The sequence below is a fragment of the Callorhinus ursinus genome, unplaced genomic scaffold (assembly GCF_003265705.2).
Source record: "Callorhinus ursinus isolate GAN/ISIS: 27379988/994484 unplaced genomic scaffold, GSC_fseal_2.0 scaffold4, whole genome shotgun sequence".
Lineage (NCBI taxonomy): Eukaryota > Metazoa > Chordata > Mammalia > Carnivora > Otariidae > Callorhinus > Callorhinus ursinus.
The window spans coordinates 154,025,833-154,053,139 of NW_027397066.1; the positions used below are offsets into that span (position 1 = coordinate 154,025,833).

The window sequence follows — 27,307 nt, forward strand, 5'->3', positions numbered from 1 at the left end:
TTACTTCCTTGTCCCACTCATTCTCTTTAAAATGTGATGTAAGGCATAAAGTTCACTCAATACATAAGACAAAGAGGAATGGCACTGTCTAAAATGTCCCCTGCTTCTGAGTCCTTTTTCCCACTCGAATCCAGGATAACTGATCGATGAAAAGACCAAATATCCATCTCCTCAATCTATTCAAATGGCAAAAAAGACTACTATTTGGGGACTTTCTCTGGAACTTTCTGAGTTGCATAAGCCAAGAACTGTTTCTGTCTTTGAAATTCTGACATAAGCCAAATGGTCACACCTACTCTCCAATGCTGATATATCCAGCCCCATTCTGGGGGGGGTTGGCACAAACATCATGGAAAACAGTGATGAACTGCAGAAGAAACACAAGTTAGGTCTTAACCAAGGCCTTTTAGATATGGGAGTTATTTTATAATTGATTAAAAATGGGTCTATGACCCATGGAATGGGAGAAAATATTTGTAAATCGTGTATCTTACAAGGGATTAATATCCACAATATATAAAGAACTCCTACAACTCAACATGAAAACAAACACGAATTAAAATGGGCAAAGGACTTGAATAGACATTTCTCCAAAGGAGATACACAAATGGCCAACAAGCACATGAAAAGATGCTCAAGAACACCAAGTATTAGGGAAATGCAAATCAAAACTCTAGTGAGATATCCTTTCACCTCCATGAGGATGGCTATTATCAAAAACTCAGAAAATAACAAGTGTTGGTGATGATGTGAAAAAAATGAAACCCTCTGCATTGCTGATGGGAATGAAAAATGATGCAGCCACTCTGGAAAAACAGTATGGTGCGTTCTCAAAAAATTGAACACAGAATTACCACATGATCCAGCAATTCCACCTCTGGGTATATACTCAGAAGAACTGAAAGCAGGGACTCCAAGAGGTATTTGTACATCATATTCATAGCAGCCAAAATGTAGAAGCAACTCGTGTCAACCAAGAGATGAATGGATCAACAAAATGTGGCATATCCAGACAATGGAATATTATTCAGCCTTAAAAAGGAAGGAATATCTAACACAGGCTACAACATAAATGACCCTTAAGGATCTTATAGTGGGACACCTGGGTGGCTCAGTCAGTTAAGCGTCTGCCTTCGGCTCAGGTCATGATCCCAGGGTCCTGGGATGGAGTCCCACTTCGGGCTCCTTGCTCAGCGGGGAGCCAGCTTCTCCCTCTCCCTCTGCTTCTCCCTGCTTGTGTGCTCTCTCTGACAAATAAACATACAAAATTAAAAAAAAAAAAACCATACAAAAAAAGGATCTTATAGTAAGTGAAATAAGCCAGTCTCAAAAAGACAAATACTGTATGATTCCATTTGTGTGAATTAGCTAGAATAGTCATATTCATAGAGACAGAAAGCAGAATGGGGGTTGTGCAGGTTAGGGAGAGGGGGAACGTGGAGTTAGTGTTTAATGGGTATGGTCTATGTTTGGGACAATGGCAATGTTCTGGAGGCAAATGGTGTGATGGTTGCACAACAAAGTGAGTGTCCTTCATGCCACTGAACTTGTACACTTGAAAACAGGTAAAATGGTAAATTGTATGTATATTTTACCACAGTGAAAAAAAAGAGCGCTTATAGGAGTACAAACATCACTGATATTCTTTCAAAAGTAGGTACCAGCCTCAAAACCCTTGTATGTAAATATGACAAAGCATATTTAGGTAAACTGACAAAGTGATCCCACTCATAAATACTAAAACTGTAAGCATCTACAGTAGCCATAAATACTTCAGCCTGTGTTATTACAAAAATTATTGCCTTTCTATTCTATGCAGCAGAAACCCACTAATGCACCGTATCCAATTAATGCTAAGATTCGTAGAGGACTAGCATCTGGAGGTCTTCTTCTGAATTTAGCTCCATTCACAGATATGCTGGGAGTCATTTTAATAAGAGTCTTTTTTCTACACTTTATTTATTTGTTTATTCATTCATTCATGTTAAAGTAGGCTCCACGTCCAACATGGGGCTTGAACTCAACCCTGAGATCAAGGGTTGCACGCTCTACCGACTGAGCCAGCCGGGTGCCCCAAGAGTCTTGTTCCATCAAGGCTTTGTATGGTGGACACAGTCATGCGATTGGCCACCTACCTCACCCGGTAGGACATCAAAATCAAGAATTTGAAATGAACCCATTTATCTATCCATCCACCCATGCTTCCATTCTCTGATTCATCCAGCAAACATCTAATGAGCATCTGCAAAATGCCAGGCATCTGCTGGCTTAGGATCAAGGATGGATCACCTAGACAGGCGGCCGCCAATCTCACGGGCCTTACCGTCTCGCAGGGCAGACAGTTAACAACCGGGTGCGGTAGCCAACACTCGGGAGAAACTTCTACAGCTGCTAAGAAAATATTTTATCATGTGTGGCTAGGTGGATTCCTCTGAGCAGTGAGGCATGGGTATTTCCCACCCAAGTGCTGTGCGGCTCTGGGCAGATGATGAGGGCTTGAAGCCTCGGGGAGGGGGCCACACCTGGAGGAGACGTGGCTTCTGGACGTGGCTGGGGAAGGAACGGCTAGAGGGAAGGTTTGGGTCTGCCCTGAGCTACCTGGCAGCTATTGCCTGCCAGACAGGACCATTCAGATTTATATTAACTAAAATTAAATGATGGGTTCCAAGAGGAGCGCCCAACAGAAGAAGGGCTTGAAGGCCTGCTGGGGGCTGGCACGAGCCACACCCTAAAGCTTCAAGACCACCGGTGGGTCCCTGGCATCAGTCTCCAGCCACTCAGTGAGGATCTGATTCAACTCCGTGGGCCTGGAAAGGGAAGAAAGGGCAATTCACACCTGTCCGGACCCACTCACCCCACGCGAAAGCAGAGGTGAAGAGGGGAATGGCCAAGCCAGGAAAGGCCTTATTGGAGGTGAACAGGAAGTCCTGATCTCCTCCAACCAGGGGATTCCCCCCCCCCAACCCCGCTACCCTGCCACATCTCCTTACTTCTCCATCTGTGTCCAGTGTCCACAATCCTTAATGTGTCCCCTTTTCAGGTAGGGGATCTGCAAGAAAACCCCACCCAGAAAAGTCAATGGCAGAATGCAAATGATCTGGCTTTTGGTTAGTGCTCCCCACAGGCCACCCCCGAAGACCCTCCATTATTTAGGAAAGGAACGGGCATTTGTTGAGTTCCTACTATGTGCCAGGTACTCTACGTGCACTGCCTTCTCTAACCTTGACTGTAATCCTATGGGGTAAGATGAAGGCTCAGAGAAGTTAGGTAACCTGCCCGAGGCCACACAGCGCGTGGTGGAGCTAAGATTCAAATTCAGGGCTGCCTTATACTGATCACCACAAATTGCTTCTCTTTAGAATTATTAGGACACGGCTTGTTCACCAGCTGGAAAATGCCTGGTTGTTGTGTGGCTCCTGCCATGCAGACATGACTGAGTGCCCCCCTCTCAGGCTGCCTCCCTTCTCCCTGGTGGTCTGCACGCAGGGTTGTTCAGCCTCCCTTTTTGGACCCTGAATCCCCACAGCGGGTCAGAGCAACGAGCCCCAAGGATGGAGAGGGAGCAGCACTGCACTCGGCACATGCGGGCTCCCTCCTGACACAAGCCTTGAACTGAGCAACACGATGGAGAAAATGCTGGGGAAAAAAACGTGGCTTTCCTCCCAGAGGCAAGTGCGGCCCCTTCCAAGCACATACCTCAGCAAGGTTAGCAGTCAGTTGTCAGGGCTGGAAAGGGCCAGCTGAAGAACTGGAAATTCTACAGAAACCTTCGGAGGGTAGGGCCAGAGAGAATGAGCCCCACCCAGCCCCCCAACGGGCTCATGGCTTTCCGTAGCCCTCTGTCAGTGAGTTCTAGAGCCCACACCACATCCCACTTAACACACTGTCTACTGTGTCTGATGATGCTCACAAAGCCACAGCCAAGTGTGCACGGACTGCTCCCAGCAGCTAGGGAGGATAAATGAGCCAGCCCATGGTCACCCCACTTGCAAACCTCCCCACTTCCTACCAACCTCCACGTTTGTAGCAGAGTGAGCTTCCAACCCACAAGGCGGTCACCTGTCAATCCCCTTCAGTGGCTTATGCTCATGGATGGATGTACAAAGCTCAGCCTGGCCCCGTGGGCTCAGCAGAATCCTCCAGCCTTCTGGAATTCCTGCCATTCTCCCAGCATGCCCTGAATGTTCCCTGCCTCTCATCCTGTCTCCATTCTCTCTGCCAGGCAAGCCTTAGTTGTTCACCAAGGCCAGATGTTCGCCAAGGTCAGCACCTGTGCAAAGACCTCATTCCCAACCGTGTGCCCTCTCCATCACTCCCTCCTGGGTTCGGGATTAAATGCCGACAGTGGGCTCCCCAAGGATGGGCTCTGTATCTTATTCATCCTTCCCGTCCCAGAATCTAGCACTGTGCCAACACACTTACGTGCACGGTAAAAGCCCATGAAATGAATGAATGAATGAATGAACGAACGAATGCATGAGTGAGTGAGTGAGTGACAGGCCACACCGGTGCAGGGGAAGGCAGCATCGGTCATGACAGCAGCTCCCAAGAGATGACAGCGATGCTACGGCCGGAGAACCTTGTCGAGCAAGTGGTTCAAGGAGATCTCCCGCTCTGTGGCCTCAGCTGTCATCTTTCCTTGGCCGCCCATGCCTTCTGCTGGGAAGTGCCGATGACCCCAGGGCAGGACCGTTCCCTTACCCAGTCCTCCATATGCTTGGACATCTCAGGAACGAGCACGGGGTCCTTCTCCGCGGTTACCATCAGGGCCGGAACCAGGATCTGGGGAGGAGGGAGGAAACGTTCCCTTCTTGTGCCCCTCTCCCGGGGCAAGGACACAGTACTTCGTGTTCATGCTTCGTGCCTTCCTCCCTAACTAACACTGCCCCCCTCCACCCCACAAAGACCCACTATGGTTCTGCCGGTGGGGCCCTGATTTTGCTTCCCCAGGCTTTGAAGGGAGGAGGCATCGCTATTACTGGAGATCTGACAAGGACAGTGCGAGAGGAGAGAAAATATATATATTTGTGTCTGCCCCGGTTCCTGGAACAGAGCTCCTGAAACCCTTGTGATTTCCTAAGTGAGAAGGACATTGTGAGCATCTTGTGCTAATATTTGGGCTTTTGACCCCATCCCTGCCTGACACGGGGCTCCCAAAACCCTTGTAAATTCCAAAGAGATAGAGCACCGGGAGTATCGTTTGTTCTACTGAGGCATCTCTGGGCGGGCTCCTGGATGGGGGCTGGTCACCAGAAGGACCAAGCCATGATTAGAAGCTTGGAATTTTCAGCCCCACCCCCCATTCTCTAGAGAGGGCAGAGGGGCTGGAAATGGAGTTAATAATTGATTGTGCCTACATGAGTTAGCCTCCATAAAGCCCCCCCAAATACCAACAGGATGGGGTTCGGGAAGCTTCCACGTTGGCGAACACATCCACACTGGGAGGGAGATGCACCCCCAACTCCTGCGGGCACAGAAGCCCCTCTGCTTGGGACCCTCCCAGACTTCACCCTAATGTATCCCTTCCTCTGGCTATTCATCTCTATCCTTTGTCATCTCCTTTAGTAAACTGGCAACTGTGCTCCCTGAGTTCTGTGAGCCGCCCTAGCAAATTAGCCGAAACTGAGGAGGGAGTTGTGGGAACCTCAGATGTACCGCCGATCAGCGAGAAGCACAGGTGACAAGCTGGACTTGTGACTGGCATCTGAAGTGGGGGCAGTCTTGGGGGACCCTTGCCTGCGGGATCCGGCACTACCTCTGGGGAGACGGTGTCAGAATGGATTTGAATTGTAGGACACCAAACTGGTGTGGCAGAGAATTGCTTGGTGGGGGGGAACCCCCATATATCTGGTGACCAGAAATGTCAGCAGGGTGAAGCGTTTTGTGTAAAAGTAAAGGAGACACACACGAGGACAAGACTGGGTTTTTCTAATACAGATGGAGTCAACAGTATAGTGACCAATGCGGGTTTTGTGTGCGTGTGTGTGTACGTAAGAACATGCGTGCTGGCCCACCCTGTGTGACTGATACTCACAGAACTGTGAAAAAGAAACCCGTAGGCCCCAAATGATGTCACTTGGGGCAGGCCAAATTACTAAACTGGAGCTTAATACCTAACCTAATTGCACTTCCAACTTCCCCCAGAAATGTCTTAACTGGTAAGGCAGGAATTTTTTTTTTTTAAGATTTTATTTATGTATTTGAGAGAGAAAGAGTGATCGAGAGAGAGAGAGCGCGCGAGCGAGCACGAGCAGGGGGAGGGGCAGAGGGAGAAGCAGGCTCCCCACTGAGCAGCGAGTCTGACATGGGGCTCGATCCCAGCACCCTGGGATCATGACCTGAGCCGAAGGCAGGCGCTTAATCGACTGAGCCACCCAGGAGCCTTGAGGCAGGAATTTTTTGATTAGCACTGATGAGGTCATCCATCACACGGGCCCTCTCTATTCCCCACCCCATACGAAGGTGAGGGAATGTGCTTAAGACCCCTGCCCTTCCCCCTAAGGGAAGGTGACCTTGCCTGAAACAATCCTCTCTTTTCTTCCGCTTAGAACTTTCTAGCCACCCCCTCCTACCTATAAAAACCTTCCCCTTGGTACAGCTCCTCAGCGCCCCTCTCCGTGCTAGATGGGATGCTGCCCGATCCAGGAATCATTTAATAAAGCCAATTAGATCTTCAAATTTACTCAGTTGAATTTTGGTTGTTAACAGAACGGAAGAGATGACACCAGGAAGAAGGAAAGATGCCCTTGGATGGAGATCAATATTCCTTTTCTTCGAATTCAATGAATGCTTAAAAAGGTCAGCCAGGATTCCAGAATGAATGGGTCAGCCCATTCATTATCAATGTTAGCGGCGGCAGAAATGACTTTGCTTTCGCCTGCTGACATATACGACACTGTGGGCTGGAGAAAGCCTCCTCTAGCCTCTTGGTTCTCCCTCCACCGTTATAATTTTCAAACAGCATCGGTTTGTCCCTGCCTAAGGGACTCGCCCAACTGTTTCTTCCCTATGTGCAAAACCATGGGCTTCTCACTGCATCCCCTCCACCAGACCAGAAGAGCCAGGGGATGCTCAAGGGTGATGTTGTTGCAGAAACTCATCCTGAGGCTGTTGTAGACTCTAGAATATTCCAAGTCACAATGTAAACTGGTTGTGGGGGCATGAGAAGAGGTGGGGAGGAGGAAGATCCGGGAGGCAGCTGCAGAAGAATGGGGTTTCCAACGTTGGCACCCCTGGTGTCACCTTCCCAAAGACTCTGTCATTATGTCCCTCCATGCTGGGAGAGATTTTTGCCTATAACCGTGGTTTTGTCATTTTGGTCAGTCACAGATGAGAGAGACGAAGATAATGAGCCTTAACGGAACCACTCGTACGTGCTAGGCGCTGGTTTAAGCATTTTGTAGGCATCAACCCATTTTATCCTTACACACACCTATGAGGTAAGCACTATTCTTGTCATTCCCACAGTCCAGAGGCGGCAATGGAGAACAGAGTGGTTAGGTGCCTTACCCAAGGTCACACAGGGATTAGATCCCAGGCCGAGTTGCTGCCCAGCCTGCTCTTAATTACTGTGTTCCATGTTCTATTGCCTCAAGATATCACCCCATGAGGTCAGGACCTCATCTGTTTTAACCGCCATGGGATCCCTAAGGTCTAGCACAGTGCTTGGCATATAGAGGGTGCTCATGTCGTAGTGAATCGACGAGATAACCAGGGCGATTGAGTGAGCTGAGGAACGCGAAAATGAAATTTCCCATAGGTTTTTTTAACATTATGAATGTAACCTGGGGACCTGTTACAGGTTTCCCCCGCTCCCCAAGAGCGGAGCATTCCTGTGAGAACTCCCGTAAGCCAAAATTGTGTAAGGTGAAGAAACAGTCACCATTAATTTATATGAAAAAATTTTTGAACTTTCCCAGACCCTCTTTTCGGCTTTTCTAATACCTTAGGAAACATCTTGCTAACGGATACCCAAAAGAGAGCAATGTCAAGCCCAGATGCTCAGAGATGGTTCAAAGCTATGGCAGCTTGATGCGGAGACGTTGAGGGGAGTTCCTGGGAAGGGGCTTGGCAGGACCCCTCTGGCTTGTGAACCGCCTCTATAATGACTCACTGTGAAAGAAATGCTAAATGTTATTTCTGCTTTTTGCCTTTTTTTCTAAAAGCAAAAATCCTCTGGATTTCTTTCAGTTCGCGAAAACCCGCTGTTAACATAGGTCTTCTGTAAAAGCGAACTTTCAAAAAGCAGGGTCTACCTCTATTCCCTTTGCAGACCCAGAGACTGGAAACCCATCTTCTGCTTGGCAAACGAGGACACCGAGACTCAGGTTGACTCGGGTGAGGTGACACAGCCAGCGGCTAAAGCCTGTCTCTCTGAGAGCACCTCACGCTCCTCTGTGAAATGGGGGCTCCAAGATACCCTCCGCTTTGGGAGTCATCCTGGACTTTCTGCTGCCCTGAGCTGGGGCACGGTCAGCAGACCTGGGGCCTTCCATGGCGGCGCTGCGATCACCTGGCCAGACCCCTGTCCTGCCCCAATGCCACCCTCAACCATTCCAAGGAAAGCATCAGCAAAAGTCCTCTGAGAACCCCCTTGAGTGGAGGGAAAGGACAGAAAGGAGAAAGAGGGCAAGTCAGACTGGCCCGCCCATCCCCCCTACCCCAGCTCTGACCCAAGGGCAGATTCACTGGGCCAATGAGAAGCCCCGAGAGGGGCTCATAGTGGAGCGCAACCACACTGAACCACACTGAACCAGCACTCACCTTCCATCCCACGGCTTTGCAGCCCCACTGCCAGTTCAGCTCCATGTTTCGATACCAGTTTAGGGGACCTCTGGGGGTGGGGAAGATCAGGGAACAAAAACAAGAAAGCTTAGTAGAGGACTCTGCGGCAGACCTCCCAGGGAACCAGCTGCGCGCAGAGCCAGTCTTCCCAGGGGGAGCAAAGGTTGCTGCAGGGGGGGAAAGAGAACAGAGCCCAGGGTTCCCATCTGGTTGCCCAACACACCTGCTAGGCTTTAACGGGCGAGGCCTGGTGCAGGCATTCAGGGCTTGGCCGAGACAGCCTCTGAAGGGGGCTTCCCGAAACACACAGAAGCTGGCCCTACAGGGCTCGCCACGTTCTCTGAGGGCGGTCGTGTTAGATAATGGGGAGCTTTGTTTCGTTCCCTCACCATCTAGAAGCCACTCCCCGGCCCCGGAACCTACTGAAGAGCGACTTTGGGAGGTGGATGTAGCGCGGACGCACCCTCTTTCCAATGGGATATAGGGAGGGGGTTCAAAGAGGCCTCTCTGGACAGGTAAGGACAGCCAGGCTGGGACCTGAACACTCTCCCAGTCCTCAAAACCAACCAACCAACCAACCCACCAACCAACACCAAGAACAAGAGAGGTCGATAACCCTCCTCTGAAAATACATGTAACTTCTGAGTTCAGGTAGGCTTTTGTGTTTTTCTGAAGAAAGAACCCAGAGCTGTCCTCTGGTCCTCTCAGGGGTTATGACTGAAAAAAATGTTTTTAACCATCTGTTCTGAGGGGGCCCATCAGCACAAGGGGGAAGCAAGCTGAGTTATCCCACCCTAGAGCAGGCCGAGTAGCTCCAGGAGTGAGCCTCCTGACACCAGAGGTGTTCAAGCAGAAGCTGGCCACACATTCACAGGAGGGACAGCCAGGCCTCACCCTGTACCCTGAGAGCAGAAGAGCCCCTCTTGGCAGATGGGCTCTCTACTGTGTTTGGGGCACTGTTGTCTTTACCTGAAACCGGACTTCTGAAACTGCTGCACATAGACCCGGATGTCCTCCTCGGTGACGATCCTGCTGAGGCTGGGCTCTTCTGGGGCCCTCACTAAGAGTCCTCCTGCAAACAGCCACTTGTTTGCTCCCAGCCTGGGACCAGGCACCCAAGTCCTAACTCCGGCGTGCTCCCAACTGAGGCTGGGCACCTCTCAGTTGGGAACTGCCTCTCCTGTCACACCTGAACTCACAGGGAAGGGTCTCGCGTTCCCTCATTCATTCTCTTTTTCTCTCCACAATGAGCCCATCTCCTCTCAAGCTGCAAATCTGTGCCCTCGCTGTCGTTCTGGAACCCAGTAATACCACACACACAGACCTCCCCTTCCAGGACAAACTTTGGGACAAACCATATCCCCTTCCTCAGAAACTCACGACGTAATTCCAGGATGACACTGTTTACTATTTACCAGGTCCTACCAGCCCTCCAGCTACCCTCTCCCCCGCCACTAAACCTTTTCTAAATGGCCTAATAACGTCCCTCTTTAGATACCTCCACTGATTCTCAGGATTTTCAGAAGTGTGTGCTCTGATTTTTCTCTTAGCCTGGAGGAAAATCCAGGACAGGGAGCACGCGTTCCGTTGCCTTCTGATGCTCATGACCCTCTGCACACTGTGGAATCCTATCTTGTCCTCGGAGGTGCAGCCTGTGTCCTGGTAGTCCCCAGTCCCCTTGGTGGCCGGGCAGCCCGGGGACTGCTGCTATTTCACAGGGGACAGCCACAAGGGCCAGTAATGCTGGCGCTTGAACAGGGCTGACTCACCATTTTCAGGCTCTTGAAAGCTCAGAAGCATAGGAACTGGGTGATGCAGATTTTGTGAGATGTATCAATGGGGTATGTGATCAGGGCGCCTCCCTGACCTGGCGTGGGGCTCCTGGCTCGCTCAGCGCCTCTGTAAGAGCCCCCACCTGCTCTCCTCCTGTGACCACTGCTGTCTGCCACCCTAAGGCAGCGGCTGTGCTTTGTGCATCTAGCTATCTGCCCCTGCCTCGCATCAAGTGCGGGCTCCACATGCTCAGGGAATGAAGGAATGAACAAGTGACGCATGAAAGAGGAAAGACAGGGAGGGAGGGAGAGAGGGAGGGAAGGAGGGAGAAGGCGTTCTTGACCAGTGAGAGGAGTATGGCCTTTAGGGTAGGAGGAGTTTAAGACCAGCCGCACCCCTCTGAACAAATACCTTAACTCTTCCGAGATCCATTTTCCTCACCTGTAGAATAGCGGTAACAATGGGATTTTTGACGATAAAGAATAGATCTCTAGGGGGCCAGGCCCGTGTTTGATGCACACAGTAGGTGCTCAAACAAGAGGTAGCGATCGTCTTCATTAATGCGAGTGCATACTGGCAAGGCCACTGTGTGGGGGCAAAAGCAAGGTTCTGTGGGAGCAGTGCCGGATCTGGGCACCATAGGGATGAGCTCCTAACTGCTCTCGGCTTCGACTCTGCACTTATATCCAACCCAGGAGGGAGAACAAAGATGGTCTTCACGTGGGGGAACTGGAAATGACGGGAAAGCAAGACAGGGGTAGAGGAAAGGCCAGTGGATTATGACCAGAGGAGTTCTGGCTTGGGGTCTAGCCGACTTGGGCTCCATGTGCACCAGGTGATCCTGCAAAGGTCAGTCCCTATCTTAGGTCTTAGTCCTTATCAGCAGAGGGTGGGATTGCCCTGATGAGCTCTAAGATTCCTCTAAGCTCTTGTGGTTTAAGATCTTGGACCCAAAGTTCCCTGGGGCGGCAGGAACCAAGGCCGTGTGGTCAGCCCAGAGCTAGGGTGAGCACTATTCACCAGCGGGGGCCTATGTTAAGTCACAGTTCAGAGCTAGCTGGGGGGGTGGGGGCAGGGATGCTTCTGCTCAGAGCAGTCAGACGGACACTCGTTTAACCTTCAGCTGATTCCTGCCATGAGCCTCCTGCCCCCCTTCCCTCCTAAAAACCTCTCTTACCCATTTCACGGACTCGGCTCACGCTGAGAAAAGCCTGTAGGGAAAAGGAAGGTTAGAAAGGTCGTCATGGATGAAGTAAAGGAAAAAGTTGAAACAGGTCATGTGTAAACCCTGTCACAACCAAAGGCCTACGAGTGCCATCAGGTCACACAAACATGCTCAACTCCCAAGAGAGCTAGAGACATCTTCAGGGGTCAGAGCCGAGGTGGTTAACAACCAAAGCTCTGTACCAAGGCTGCTCCTGGGTGCTTGCAGGCCTTGGTCATGTAAGAACTTGGGCTGACGCAACCCATGGGAACAAGAGGTGAGACCTTAGACCAATGGCGGGTGGGAAGTTAAAACAGGAGATACTCTCCACCCCTCTACCGCACACCCAGGAAATCTGCAGTCCTTGGTGAAAGGGTGGGCTAGAAAAAAATCCACCCCTCATGCGGAGCAATGTCAAAGGACTTGTTCCATTTCAGTTTGGTATGGAGCGGAAACCACAAAAGCTCCCCTAGGAATTCATGGCTATAAGCCTGCCTTCACAGGTGCTCAGGTTCAAACGTACTCTAACTACGGGATCTGGAAACCCCCAAGATGTGAGGTAAACAACAACAAGAAAAGTGGGCCCGGGCTGGTGATGCGCCCGGGACACCTGGCAGAGGCAGCAAATGCTAAAAGCACAGGAGGGTCTTTTCTCAAGCCCAGTGGAAGCAGATTGGTGCAGTTTCAGTGCTGCTCAAGATGAGTTCACAAAGCAAAATTTCAGAACACTCTGCCACACCCCCACACCCTTCATGCACACACACAGGCCCCCTTGCAAGAGACAGCAGAGACAGCAAACACAGCAAACAGTAAAATCAGAGTCTCCAACAATATCAAGTAATAGAACTTTCAGAGAAAGAGAGAGAGAGAATGAAAAAAATAAGTATGCTTAACTTGATTAAAGACATAAAAGAAGGAACTAGAACACAAGAATACAACAAGACTCTCTCACCAAAGATTAGAACAATTTGAAGAAGAGCCAAATACAACTTTCATACAGAAACAAAAACCCTGTTTGTGGAAATTAAAAAGAAAACTTCGAAGATGTATTCAACTGCCGATTAGACATCACGACAGAAAGGAGGGCAGAGCTCGGGCTGATTTTTAATAAGCAACGACAGAAGCTTCTACCTAGAATTCCATCCTTGGATGAACTAGTCTACAGGACTGAAGATCAAAATAAAAATATTCTCAGGCCAAAAATTATAAGTTTATTATTAACAGACTCTTAGGGAGAGAACTACCAAAGAAGGTACTTCGGGGAGGAAGAAATTGCACGAAATAGAAAGCGAAATGCCAGGGGCGACCAGCAAAGGCGCTGGCAAACACGGGAACGTCTCAGCAGCACTGACTATATGAACAACGGCAGTGACAGGACGACCCACACACAAGATAGTGGGCTGGGGTGGGGGTGGGGCGCGTGGGTGGCTCAGTCGGTTAAGCAGCTCAGGTCATGATCCCAGGGTCCTGGGATCGAGCCCTGCATCGGGCTCCCTGCTCAGTGGGGAGTCTGCTTCTCCCTCTCTGTGCTCTCCCTCCCTCTCAAATAAATAAAATCTTAAAAAAAAAAAAAGACAGCCGCCTAGGGTTATGGAGTTAAAAGTGTTCTAGGCTCCTTTTCAAGACAAGGGTTAGTGATATCAATTGATTTGGGACTTGGACGAACAATTCTGCGTGTGAAAATGGTAGCGGCAGTCATGGCACAACTTCTCAACTGTTGCTATTAAAATCCTTTGTAATCCTTCTCTGATCTTCATTCCAAAGCCCTACTGGTGTGGGGCAGGGAGGCTGTAACCTTTCCCCATGACGAGGGGAGCGGTCGAGTGGAGGACCTCGATGACCCTGACTACAGAAGTCAAAGAAAAGAAGGCCATGTTGCTCATTTCCAGACCCTGCCACACGCCAGGACCCTTCCCTCTCAGGGAAGCCTTCCAGAGGCCTTCAAACCTCTGCAGCTCCCATTCCTCCCCTCCCGCCCCCCCACCCCGCCTTCCCACCCCCTGCAACACTCACCATGTCATCACTTGCTCTGAAGAAGCTTTTGAAAGTCCGACTCAGGTTCTGTTCCAGTTCGGCCTCAGCCACTCCCTAAAACAAATGAAGAAAGCAAGAGGAAGGACTCTGCAGAAATCTTGGGAACCAGAGCCCTCCCCGATCTGACTAAAAGCCGGAAGCCCCCAACCTCTGTCCCATCCAGCCCACGTTTCATTAGAAGTGCATTAGTTTGGATTTTCCATTGAAAACTCGTTTTAAAAGCTTCAAATAAAACACAAGATGCTAACAGCGGTCCCCCGCGGGAAGTGGGTTTAGGATGTTGCTTTCTTCTGTTTTTCAAAATTCCTACAGTGAGTATGTCTTACTTGTAATAAGCCCTTTAAGGGACTGGGGGAGGGCTGCACAGGAGTAGTTGCTGGTGAGGGAACGGTTCCAAGGATTCCAAGAAGCCAAGTGGAAAGGCCAAAAGTTGTTCCATTCACGCATCTTATTTTGCTATGGTAACTTCAAACCCAACCTCTTTGAGTTGGGCCTAAATTATTATAGACCGATTACTATTCCATGCCCATGGATTGTCTCCCAAAGGTCAGGGCAGCAAGGTTGCCTTGGGAAGAGCTGGGACCCATATCCTTTGTGGTGACAGATTACCAGGTCTCCCCGCTCATGGGAGTGTTGTTACATATGATGCCTAACCTAACACATGGTTCTTTGGTCATTTCCAGGTCTCTGACTGGAACCTGCTTCATCCATCCCATAGATAACTGGGCCCCTTCTCTTGCTGGAAACTCAGGGTCTGGATTCCTCAGCTCCCCACCTCCTTTTCTTCTTACCCAAATCCTCCATCCAGGAGCACGTACAGACACTAAGACGGGGTGACAAGGGGCTTTGAAATCCATCAGTGGATGTTAATCTACTGGCTAGTCTCACGGGACGTGGTTTTTTAGGGCATAAAAGGAACATTTTAATCCAGTCTTTCTTTTCTGGAAATTGAAAGCCCTTGGACCTGAAAGCTGTTATAAAATCTGTGCAAAGAAAGACAGCTGTCCCCGAGGCAGAGAACCCCCCACCCCCACCCTAGGGGCAACTGCTCGGAAAGAATCAAGATCCTTCCCCAACACAGTCCTGAGGAGACCAGCGCTATGGCAGGACACTGAGAATGAGTATGGCCGTGTCTTAGTCCATTCCGGCTGCTGGAACGAAATCCTATACATCTGGGAGCTGGTAAACAGACATTCATTTCTCAGGCTGGAGGCTAGGAAGTCTGAGATCAAGGAGCCTTCAGACTCCCTGTCTTCTGACCGTGCCTTCACATGCCAGAAGGGGCGAGGGAGCTCTCCTCTGGAGAGGACGCTCCTCCCATTCACAAGGGCACTACTCTCATGACCTAATCACCCCCCAAAGGTCCCATCTCCTGACACCCTCACAGTGAGGATCAGGATTTCAATATGTCACTTGGGGGGGGATACATTCAGTCTATGGCACAGTGCCAATCTACTTCTTTCTCCTGCTTTCCAGGGGCTCACCTGAACGCACCCAGACACCGGCTGAAATGGACCACAGAATGTTTTCTGAGTGGGCGCCCTTACTTTCTCAGCTCCCTGGTTTAGCAGACTGGAACTTCCATCAAGAACACCTAGCTCCCAGGGCGCCTGGGGGGCGCAGTCGGTAAAGCTTCAGACTCTTGGGTTTGGCTCAGGTCATGATCTCGGGGTCCTGAGACTGAGCCCCCATCACGCTCAACGGGGGTGGGGGGGTCTGCTTGAGATTCTCTCCCTCTCCCCCTCCCCCCATGCTCTCTAAAATAAATGAATCTTAAAAAAAAAAAAAAAAAGGACACCTAGTTCCCTCACTGTGGCCTTCAAAGAACCTTCAACACCTGTCCCCAAAACTGCCTTGTCCACGGAGTCCTGCCTTCAGCCATCCCAATAAAACAACTGTATTCTTGTTGGATCCCACAGAGCTTTAGCGTGGCCCCCTCAGGCCACCCTGAGGGCAGGGAAGCATCCACTTGGGAGCATCTGTGACCGGTCGTAGGACAGAGCAGGGGCTGCACCTGTATGTTGGTTCCTCTCCTCCCCTTCATGTTCTCAGAGAGGAGGGTGCTATAGGCCAGGTCTCTAAAGCGTTCTAGCGACCCGCGGCCCTCTCCGTCCTGCACACATTAAGAGGCCCCACGATACAACACTTCGTTTGTTCTGCACATCGACATGGTGAGGGCTCTGGATCTATGAGAAGGCAGCAGGCCCGAAAGGAAAACATTTATCTTCCGCAGCGTTGGGTCTGCAGTTTGAGATTTTCTCAGGTGAGCAATGTCGATGTGTTCATTACAACCTCCCTCCCATTTGTCAGATTCAATTATGATGGAGATGCGGTCGTGACTTTCTGCTCTGCGATCAAACGCCACGGCAAGAAAAAAAGCCATGGAAGGAAGTCTATTTTAAGTGATCGATAAAAGCCCCGGTCAGCCCTGCCTGTCACATGGGTCATCGCTTTTATTTACTGGGAGCCGTCCTCAGCCCCGAAACTGCTGCTGTTCACGAGCCCAGGGTCCGAAGCAGTCTCCCCAGGCGCAGAGGTCTGGACAGGGCTTTGACCCGCAAACGGTCCTGAGAAGAGCAGATGGATGCCAAATGGGTCAGTAAAAAATAAAAGAGATCAAAGGGATCAACAAGGTAAATAAGTCTGTCCACCCACATGAAAGTAGATCAGATCAACAGGGAGAATGAGGACAAAGGTGAAGGCCAGAAAGGGGAGAAAATGATAACATTTGTACTCTGCTCATGCGCCCTGCTGGTAGCATCTGACTCTGTAGGTTTTTAGAAGGCGATGCCATGTTTTAAGGCCCACAGACCAATGACAAGATTCCTGCCTGCCCCGAGGGACGGGGCTCCTCCCTCTGTGCTCCCGAGTGGAGCCCTTAGGGGATGGACTTTGGAATCCAGCAAACAGGGCTGCAAGCCCCTGTCCTGATACTTAACTGAGCAACTTAATATTAAGTCTCGTGATTGGGAGGGTGGGTGAAGAGGGAAAGGGACTAGGGCCTACGGAACCCCGGGTTCAGGGGGCCCGGGCACCTGCCCACCCCACCCCCGCAGCAGGATGACAGTTGTGCTGAGCACAGGGCGCGGGATCTGGCTCCCAAGAGCTCAGCACGTGGCCCCCCGCCCAGCTTCCTCCCCAGGCACACGTTTCACTCACTGTTAGAGGAACCCCAGACACATCGCATACAATGAAGGAGACCAAGTGTTGTCCCCACTCTTCACCCAGAGTGCTGACGGGGGGGGGGCTCTCGATCACCTCATCTGCCAGGGAGGTTCCGACAGCTGGGAGGGCATAGCAGCATCTTCAAGAACTCAGACCCCCTCCCGGAGACATCACGCTCCCGCGTCCCTACCCAGTGGTCTCCCCTTTGCTCCTTCCAAGATGTACAACAGGTCTCTGCCTCAGAAGATGAACTTAATTGGGTCTATGGCTTCATTGCCAAGACAGTGGGGACAGCAAGAGGCAGGTCCATCAAAGCAGAAGCTCGGGCAGCCTGGCTAAATAAATGATGGCCCACCATCATTTCTGGAGCACCAAGCAGCCGTTGCGACAGATGAGGTAAGTCTACATGTACTGGCAGGAAGATCTGTCCACGCTCTAGTAAATGAAAAAGCAGCACGATTTCAGTTCTATAAAAATTACATGTACGCTCATATGCACATACGCATGCCCCCCGCCCCGTCACACTTAAAAGCATCTTTTAAAAAACCGTCTGGGAAATACTCACTGAACTATTCATAGTAGCTACTTCTAGATGAGGGAAAGCGGAGCCAACTTTTTATTTTATACAACTCAGTACTTTTTTTTTTAAAGTACCAAGCATAAATCATCTACAAAATACAGGCAGTAACAAGTCACCAGCTGTCCCCGTAGCCTGGTGCCTGGTGGGGGACAGGATGGGGGGGGGCATTACTATGGGTGTTCTGGGGATGAAGGGAGACTCTGAACACCGTGAGGGAGAAGGAGGAAAATCGTTTGTGGATGTCAGGGTGCCCTTCCACTTGGCGAAGCCGTCTCTTCTTGACTGCCACCTATAATTTCTTTTCTCCACATTTGCTCTCTATTATCTAGTTTCTCAGCTGGTTAAATACTTAAAAGTGGGCTTTGGCTTGCTCTGGTATATACAGCCTATAGCTGGTTGTACGGTGCCAGACACCCATACCACACACACAAAGGTGCACGCCCCACACCCTTCTTCCAAAAAATAAAAATACACATATACTATTAAGGAGGAGTAAAGAAGAGTCCAGTGTTGGCAGCAGGAAGAGGGCATGCACTAACCGTGTTCTGATTTCTGGGGCAGAGGGGCTATTAAATATCCCCAGGCTAAGCAAGGACGTGAAGAATCTTAAGAATTAAAACATGGAACTTGTCACTTTCAAATTGCCCAGCCGATTCTATTTACCTTTGCTGCCCGGGGCTGCCTCCCCCTCTTTCTTACTATACACATGCAAAGCCTGCCATCTCTTCACTGAGAACAACAAAAAAAAAACCCCCACACAAACCTTTTAATTTTAGTTTCCACCAGACTTGGCAAATTTGCAGGATGAGACAGTAAATACATTGGCTCAGGGTTCAAAGAGCTGGAGGAACTGAATCTAAACTTGGGGTTTACCTAAGCCACACCCTGTCTGGCTCAGCAAATGTGAACGAGAGGTAGGACGGATGGGCACCGGGGCCCAGTCTGAAGCCTTTCTCAGGCTGAAGGCATCCACTGTGACCTTGAGTGCTCATGGTGACTCCTCCTGGCTGGGGCGTGGTGGGGGCAAGTTTGGAAGGAGAGAGGCAGGAGGGAGGGGGTTCCAGCACCCACCCCTGAATGAAACAGGTGCTCTCCTCGTTATGCTTTATTTACTGGCCTGAATTCGGCTTCAGTTTGAAGCAGTTACCTATTTTGAAAATCATCCAACTAGACCACCCTCTTGCAGTGGAGGAAACTGCGGGCCCAAGGTAGGAAGGGACTTCCCTGTTGCTGAGTGAGGAGCAGACATGCTGGCAGGACCCCTGTGCATGGTTTCTCCTCGAGACCCAGCTCTGTGCCCATCCAGACCAGCCTCAGCAGCTGAATTCGCCCCAGACCCACACCCCCCACCAAGCCTTCACTCATTTGAATATTTAACATTTCCCTACCAAGAGGCTTTGTTCTTCTTCTTCTTCTTTTTTGAGAACAAAACCGGTCTCCAAACTCTTCCTGTGATTTAAAACACAGCAGCTACAACATAACAATAGGGGCACTGGTTTTTCCACAGTGACTATAATAACCTTTGAAACCAAAAAACGTTGCCTTGCTGGGGGGGCAGTTAATAAGCATATCCCCCCCCCCCAGGTCACTTTTGTCCATGGGGCTTTGAGCTTATCTTGGTTTGCTCCTGCCTACCCTGTTTGGATGAGCACACACAACAAAGTCCAAGCTCCCTCCCAGCGGGGCTTGGAGGGAGGCACGTAGGCTTTGAAGTCAACGCTAGGTCAAACCCAGTCAGTACCTGGTCTTGGGCCAGTGAGTGAACCCCCCAGAGCCCCTGTCTGCTCAGTTGAAAGACAGGAGAACACCAGAGTGCGCTCATGAATAGAGCCACTTGGCATACCATGCTCAAAAAAAAAGTAGTAGCTACAGGGCGCCTGGGTGGCTTAGTCCATTAAATGTCTGCCTTTGGCTCAGGTCCTGATCCCAGGGTGCTGGGATCAAGCCCTGCGATCAGCCTCTCAGCTCAGTGAGGAGCCTGCTTCTCCCTCTCCCTGCCACTCCCTCTGCTTGTGTTCTCTCTCCCTTTGTCAAATAAATAGATAAATAATCTTTAAAAAGAAAATAAAGTAGTAGCTACAACCCAAGTGTCCATGAAGGATGGCCAGATAAACCAAATATGTTCTACACGTACAATGGAATATCATTCAGTCCTAAAAAGGATGTAAATTCAGACACATGCTACAACATGGAATAGCCCTGAGGATGTTGTATAAAGTGAAATAATCCAGACCCAAAAAGACAAATCCTGTATGACTCCACTTCTATGAGGTTCCTGGCGTAGTCGGATTCAGAGATGGAAAGTGGCACGCTGGGTGCCAGGGGCTGGAGGAAAGAGGCAATGGGGAGTTCGTGTTTACTGGGCACAGTTTTGGATCTGCATGATGAAAAAGTTCTGGGGACAGATGGTGGTGATGGCTGTATGGTAAAGTGAATGTACTTAATGCCACTGAACTGTAGTCTTAAAAATGGTTCACATGGTAAATTTTATGTTATGTGTGTTGTTAAACAACAAAAATTCAACCAAGTATGTTTTGAAGATCTATTTGGCTTTATGAATCAGACAGCATCCCGTTTGGCCAGTAGAGGGCGCTCAAAAAGGGCTGCAGAAAAGGAAAGGTTTTTAAGGGTAGAGAGAGCGGAAATAAGGAAATGATCAGCAGAGAATCCATTGTTTTAGGCAAGGTCACCCTTCTGAGGGGAACGGAGGGGGCCTCTCAGTGATTTCCTTGTGCTGACCAGGAAATTCCCATGTTGACTGCTTAGAGGTTATGTTTGTGGGGCTGAAACTGCACTCAGGTTGGGGACTGACTGTTGGTTTACTGATTTGGGGCCTTCACCTAAGTGATGCCATTTTGGGCCCGTGGCTTTCTTTTTCTTTTCTTTTCTTTTTTATTTATTTATTTACTTACCTACTGAGAGAGAAAGAAGGAGAGAGAGAATATGCCTGGGGGAGAGGGAGAGAGAGAATCTCAGGCAGGCTCCACACTCAGCGCAGAGCCCGACACGGGACTCGATCTCACAACCCTGAGATTATGATGACCTGAGCTGAAACCAAGAGTTGGACGCTTAACTGACTAAGCTACCCAGGTGCCCCCTCATTAAATTTTTTAAGGAAAATATTATCTAAAAAAAATGTGTTATTTACATTAACATGGGCACATTATTAAGTGAAATAATAAATATTTAAAAAATTTAATATCTAGTATGGTAAATACCAGTAGACATAACCCACATTAACTAAAGCTCTTTGAGGTCCTGACCCTCAGCTCCAACTGCTCCTAGCTTGTACTGAATTCTCACAGTTGTAATAGAAATGAGGAAGGAACTCCTGCCCTGGGAAAATGCATGCATACAGTACATTGTGCAGGCAATTTCAAGATGTTCCAGACCTTCTGAAACCCACCTTCAGGATCACTGAGTATTTTGTTTGGAACTCTCTTATGTCCCATGATATTTATGGGAGATAAATAACTTGTCTGCGTGAAGCAAGTTTCCTATGCGTTTTCAGCCATTTGTCCCCTCAGGCTGGAATGCCCTTCCCTCTCCTAGTCACCCACACAGATCCTATTATTCATCTTCCGAGGGTCAGTTCAAATGTCTCTCCTCTGGTAAGAGTGACCTGTGTTTTCTTACGAGCTCCCAGAGTAAGCTGTGTCTTCAGGCCGGTCCTGCATGGCTGCCTTATTATCCAGGCAGGTGTCACCTGCTTGCTTCTCCAAGAACTGTTTCAATACTTTTTTTTTTTTTAAGATTTTATTTATGTATTTGACAGGGAGAGACACAGCGAGAGAGGGAACACAAGCAGGGGGAGTGGGAGAGGGAGAAGCAGGCACCCTGCCGAGCAGGGAGCCCGATGCGGGGCTCGATCCCAGGACCCTGGGATCCTGACCTGAGCCGAAGGCAGACGCTTAACGACTGAGCCACCCAGGCGCCCCCTCCAAGAACTGTTTCAACCCGTATATGTTGTTACTCAGCCCTGACACTGGCACACAAGAGAAGATGCAGAAGCATTTGCTAGATGAATTCATGGATATTAATTCTTCCTAAGAAACACCAGTCAAAACATTCTGACATTTAAATGTATTTGTAATGCTCAACCCCTCTCCCCCATCAGGGGGCACCTCCGTTCTTATGAATGGGGAATCCAAAGGGATGAGAAAGAAAAAGGAAGAAAGGTGGAAGAGAAAGGAGTGGGCATGAAAGTGCATGGCCTCCCTCGCGCTCTGCGTCCCCCATCTGGTGCAGCCTGGCAGCTGGGGCCTGAGTGTGGAGGGCCTGTTGCCCATGCCTGGGGCATGGGGGCTTGGTGAGGGTGGAGGGAAGAGGGTGAGAGATAACTATGAAGCACGGGGCACCAGTGATGGAAAGGTCTGTGGCGGTCGGAGGGGGCGTCCTCTGCAAGGGCGTACTCTGGGCACAGCGTGCGGCGGGAGGGCGTTGGGCTCTTGGAGGGTGGGGGCCAAGCAGAGCCAGAGATTGAGAAAGGGCCAGATAAGAGGTGAGAGGAATCCAGACACCAGCTTCCCAGCTTTGGGTGGGGCCCTATTCCCTCCCCAATTCCCAAAGGCCAAGGCAGCTGCCACCAAGACACCTGCCACCAAGACTTTGTTTCTCTCCCCACCACCAGAGCCTTCTCCAGTGTGAGACGCACAGGGGCGAAGCAAACACCTGGGAAAGGGTGGCAGGCAGTACGTCACACCTGACATTGGGATTCTGACTTCCAATCCAGCTGGAAGAATTTTCATGGGGCCATCTTTGACCGGGCAATGAGCCTACAAGGATTCTTCTCTCCTACTTTTGACATCAACTACAGGCGCAGGGCTTAGTGTCCAGGCCACAGGGACGCTTACCTCCTTCCTCTCCCACTTGCCCAAGCCTTCCAAGGAGGCCACTTCTCATCGTCCCTACCCTCTCCCCTCACTGTCCCCATCCTCCCATTTCTCTCACCAGGGGCACTTTCCTTTCCTCCTTACCCACCTGTTACAGGCTGAACTGTGTGTCCTCCTAATTCCTAGGAAGTCCTAACCCCTAGGACCTCAGAATGTAATGATATTCGGAGATGAGGTCTTTAAAGAGGTAATTAAAATAAGGTCTTTAGAGTAGACCCTCATCCACTATGACTGGTGTCCTTATAAGAAGAGGAAATTTGGACACAGAAACACACAGGCACAGAGGAAATGCCATGGGGGGACACACCTGTGAGCAGCAAGGGCAAGGTCTGGGTGAGAGAAGTGGGGGGATGTTCTTGTGTTATTAATTCAATCCATCCTTCTCTCTTGGGAGTGCTAAGGAAACATCTCTTATCCTCCCTGGAATTACCCAGATGTAGCTGGACACTGGGGTCCAGAGTCCACGAATGGACGAGTGGCAGGTGCCCCTTACAGATGAGGCCAGATGATGCTGACTCACAGTGCTGCTCTCAGTGACTCCCCCTGAAGGTGGCAGTGACACCCCATCACTGGTGTCAACCCAAGGTCCAAGGGGCATCTTTGAAGGGCACCTTTGGCTTTGTGGCGTATGAGGTGATACCCAGAAACCTCCTACATATCTCAAAGCACACTTGGGGCCTGTTGTAGGGCTTTTAGGCTCTGGTGCTCCTGTAATCACAAACCACATTCCTCAGCAAGTGAGGGACTAGGTCCCTAGCAAGAGCCGAGGCGCGGTCCCCAACCAGAAGTGGGCTTCACCAGCCTCTCAGCCACAGAACTGAGAGAGGGCAGCTCCAAACCAGCACTCAGCCCCACCCCACTCCATAATTTTGGAGAAACAGGAGAATCCACTGCACCATCACTCCCACTCCCTTCCCCTCACCACCCCAAATACGCACCCACAGAAACGTGTTGTCACCTGGGAAGGACCAGCTGAGCTACAGAGCCAGTTTCACCTGAGCCTATGTATAAAATCATTTCTGACTAATGCCATGGAAAATTAAAGGGCAGAGAGAAAATCAAGCCAATGGGGAGGAGGGGAGACAAAGGAGAAAGAAGAACAAAAACCTTGCTGGGATCATTGCTCTCAGGGTCCCAAACTTACTGGTTCTTGGAAGTAGAGCTGGTAATCAAAAACAGGATTGGCTTTGATCCTCTCCATTGGGGACACATTGGGATTTGCCGGTATGAAGGGAGTATTCAAGCTGGCCACTGCCCTGTGGAAAAAAAGACACCAAGATACAGACCCTGTAAGAAGATAGTCCGTAAGAACCAGAAAGGACCTTACACATCAAAACGGAACCTCAGAGCAGGAAAGGGATGTGCACAAGATCTCACATTAGCCATGTGTGTGAGAATGGGGTCAGCACTCTGATTTCTTGACTCCCAGCCCAGTGGTTTTTTCCCCACGAAACTGCAGTATTTCTCACCTTCTTGCCAGAGACAAAGACATACGGACACACACATACACATTATGTACAGTATATCAACCTTAATTAGATTATAGTTTCTAAAAATGCATTCATTTTTTTCCTTCCTTCCTTCCTTCCTTCTTTCCTTCCTTCCTTCCTTCCCTCCTTCCTTCCTTCCTTCCCTCCCTCCCTCCCTCATTTAACTCTGTGTTGAGTTAATTCCATGCTATATTCTAGGGGAGAGAGGATATAAAATCATACTCAAAGAGCTTATTATAATTTAAAAAGGCTAGACAAATATACCCATGACAAGACAGACTATGATATGAGCCATAAGAATAGCATAAGCACCATGGGAGTTCAAAGAGACAAAGAGTTTCTAGATTTGGGCATCATGGAAAAGAGAGCATGTGAACTTGGCTTTTAGGAGTGGAAGAGTGTACGGAAGGAGAGACGATATGTAAGGGCAACATCATGGGGTCGTATGAGCAAATTCTAGAAGGGGGCAGAGCTTGTGGCTGAGTTTGATGTAACAAAGAATCTATGTGGCCAGAGGCCAAGTGTTTAATGGGGCCTCTTGTGAAATAAAGCCAGCAAGGCAAGTGGGAGCCTGGACATGAAGGGCCCCGAGTAGATCCGATGAGGCAGACAACCAAGGAAACCATGAGGGCTTCTGAGAAGAAGGGAGGAACAGAATGAAGTTGCAGTCAGGAAGTGATGTATCAAGCAGCGATACATGACATGGGGGCAGAGAAGGACACCAGAAGCAGGGAGAGGGCCAGCACACTACTGCATTTAGTCACCCAAGAGCAGGGAGAGGGCCAGCACACCACTGCATTAGTCACCCAAGAGCAGCAGGATGGCAGCGAGAGGAAAAACAGAGAGGGGTAGATCTGAGCAACCACACGAAGGCAGGGCTGACAGAAGGCAGCAGGACCACGGTGAGCTTGGTTCATCAGTAAGGGATCCCATGCCCACTCTGATCCTAGGGAAACTCCTTCCCAAAAGAGAAATATGGAGAAGAGAATATCTGGGGGAGAGTTAAACTAGGAGGAAGGGGGTAACTAGGACAAATGAAATTATCAGGGAAAGCAGAGCTGAGGTTTAATTAGTGCCAACCAAGCATAATGAGAGCCACACATACCATTTAAAGTTTTCTATCAGCCAATTAAAACAAGTAAAAAGAAACACGTGAGATTAATCTAAAATAGTACTTAATATCAATTATATGTTAATTAATATTAACTTACAATCTAATGTTGATTTAAATAATTTAATATCCAACATGATATATCTAAAATATTAATAATTTCAACAAGTAATAAATTAAAAAATTATTAATAAGATATTTTACTTTTTTTTTGGTATTAAGTCTTTGAAATCTGGAAGGTATTTCCCACTTACAGTCATCTCAGTTTGAACCGGCCACATTTCAAATGTCCAGTGGCCACCATGAGACACTGCAGCTTAGGCTATAAAATAAGTTATACCAAAGTCGAAAGGTTTCTAATGTTACCAGAGTGAACCTATTTTAAGCATTACTTAAATCACAAGTCAAGAAATTCTAGCTTTTTCTAAATATTCTGAGCCGACTAAAGTTTTCTTTTCAATCGCCTTGACACACAGTTTATTCCATATATAAGAAAATTATCATCACCACATGAGATGTTAGCATATCAATGCTGCTGCCAACCACATTAAGATTGGAAAACGCTAAACCACAGCCTCCTTTTGGGTACAGAATCTCTAGATGATTATCAAAGAAAGGATATAAAAAGGTATTCTTGGTCAAACACGTGAGTAGACCCTTACGTTAAATAGGTCCCTGCAGTTTATCTCAATAGAATGCCAAAACCAAGGATTTAAAGAGGTATTTCATTTTAAAGGTGGGCTTCCCCCAACCCCCTTTCCTTCATTTTCTAGCCAGAAAGGTGAAGATCAATGTCAACAATATTCTTAAAATCAGCTTTGCCCAGGCCCAGATATGCTGTGTCCCACCACGGACAGCCCTTGGAAGGGGGTCTTGGCTTCCTCCTGCCCCGCAGGAAGCGAGTAATAGGGCCCGTTTTGATGAGCACAGAAAGAGCAACTACTACCGAACCAACGCCAGATGGGATGGAAGCAGAACAATGAGAGGAGGGATGGGAATGCACAGCATGCTTGCCTGTCTCAGACCTAATGTTATTCTGGCTACAACTTCACTGGGCTCATGTTAAATATTCTCAAATTCTCGCGGGAGAGAGAGAGACTAAGTTTAATAAAACAGCAAGAAGGCGTTTCACTTCCTTCAAGGTAGAGATCATAAGCCTGTTGCTCTATTTCCTTCTGTCCCCTTTAAGAAGCATCTACTACAGTCTGTACAGTAACTTTCTAGTGACCCGATTCCTAAGAGCTGAGCTCTTATTTCAACTCTGAATGAGAGGACAGAGAGAGAAGCTAAAGAGATCAGATACACAAGAGTGCAACAACTTTTACAATATTTCAGGCAGTGGGGCGCCTGGGTGGCTCAGTCGTTAAGTGTCTGCCTTGGGCTCAGGTCAGGATCCCGGGGTCCTGGAATCGAGCCCCGCATCGGGCTCCCTGCTCCACAGGAAGCCTGCTTCTCCCTCTCCCGCTCCTCCTGCTTATGTTCCCTCTCTCGCTGTCTCTCTCTCTGTCAAATAAATAAGTAAAATCTTAAAAAGATATTTCAGGAAGTGTTTGAGTCTTTTTGGTCTCTGATATCATCCTGCCATTTGAGCTGATGTTGGGCCGCACAAAGTTCTCCAGTGTTTCCGTTCTTATAAATGCCACCAAAGAAAAAGTGACCAGATTAGTTAGGGAGATACAGGTGGCTGTGAAAGATGGTGTTTATTTAATTTGCTAAGATCCCAGGCTGAAATGGGAGGCCACGCAGGCTTTCACTACAGTTGCCAGCTCAACAGGGGCGTGGCCACAAAGACCACCTGCCTCTCTGGGTTCAAAACCTGTCCTCCGAAAGCTGCTGCCAGAGCCCTGATGCCATTCTAAGAATGATTATGAGTGATGTGATGGTCGTCACCAAGTGCCATTCTAACCTGACACCCGCACAGCATTTTGCAGGTTGTAGAGTCAAAAGGAGTTACCATTACTGCTCTGTGGTTGAGGAAACCAAGGCCTAACAAGTGAAGTGATTTGTCACACAGCCAGTTCACAGGGCAAAATTGAAAGCCATGTTTCCTAACTCCCAGTCCAGGACTGAAGTTTCTTCTGACACTCTGTTCTGTGACCCTGCCACCCTCGATGCCTCACCCACTCCCCCCGAAGTCTACCACCATTCTCCTGCATTCCCACTGGGCTACCCAGGCCCTGAGTTAGCTGTCCTGGGACAGGCCTTGCTTCCTAAGACATGAGCTCCTTAAGTCCTCCTTATTAATGGGTCAATGGGCACTAGGAAGCTAGATGT

At 49.3% G+C, this 27,307-nt stretch overlaps 1 protein-coding gene across 4 annotated transcripts in view; it reads right to left on the reverse strand.

Moving 5' to 3' along the window:
- Nucleotides 1–1,940: 1,940 nt before the first annotated feature.
- The window catches only part of EPHX2 (epoxide hydrolase 2), a 66,933-nt gene continuing 41,566 nt past the window's right edge, over nucleotides 1,941–27,307 (reverse strand). For 2 of the 4 annotated variants that reach the window (XM_073892564.1, XM_025873789.2), the window contains exons 12-19: nucleotides 23,577–23,688; nucleotides 13,775–13,849; nucleotides 11,735–11,768; nucleotides 9,754–9,856; nucleotides 8,764–8,833; nucleotides 4,702–4,782; nucleotides 2,991–3,049; nucleotides 1,941–2,807 (exon numbers count right to left, since the gene is read on the reverse strand). In XM_073892564.1, the coding sequence (XP_073748665.1) occupies nucleotides 2,729–2,807; nucleotides 2,991–3,049; nucleotides 4,702–4,782; nucleotides 8,764–8,833; nucleotides 9,754–9,856; nucleotides 11,735–11,768; nucleotides 13,775–13,849; nucleotides 23,577–23,688 (613 nt within the window). In that variant the 3' untranslated portion in view covers nucleotides 1,941–2,728. The other 2 variants (XM_073892566.1, XM_073892565.1) reach the window with 2 other exon arrangements.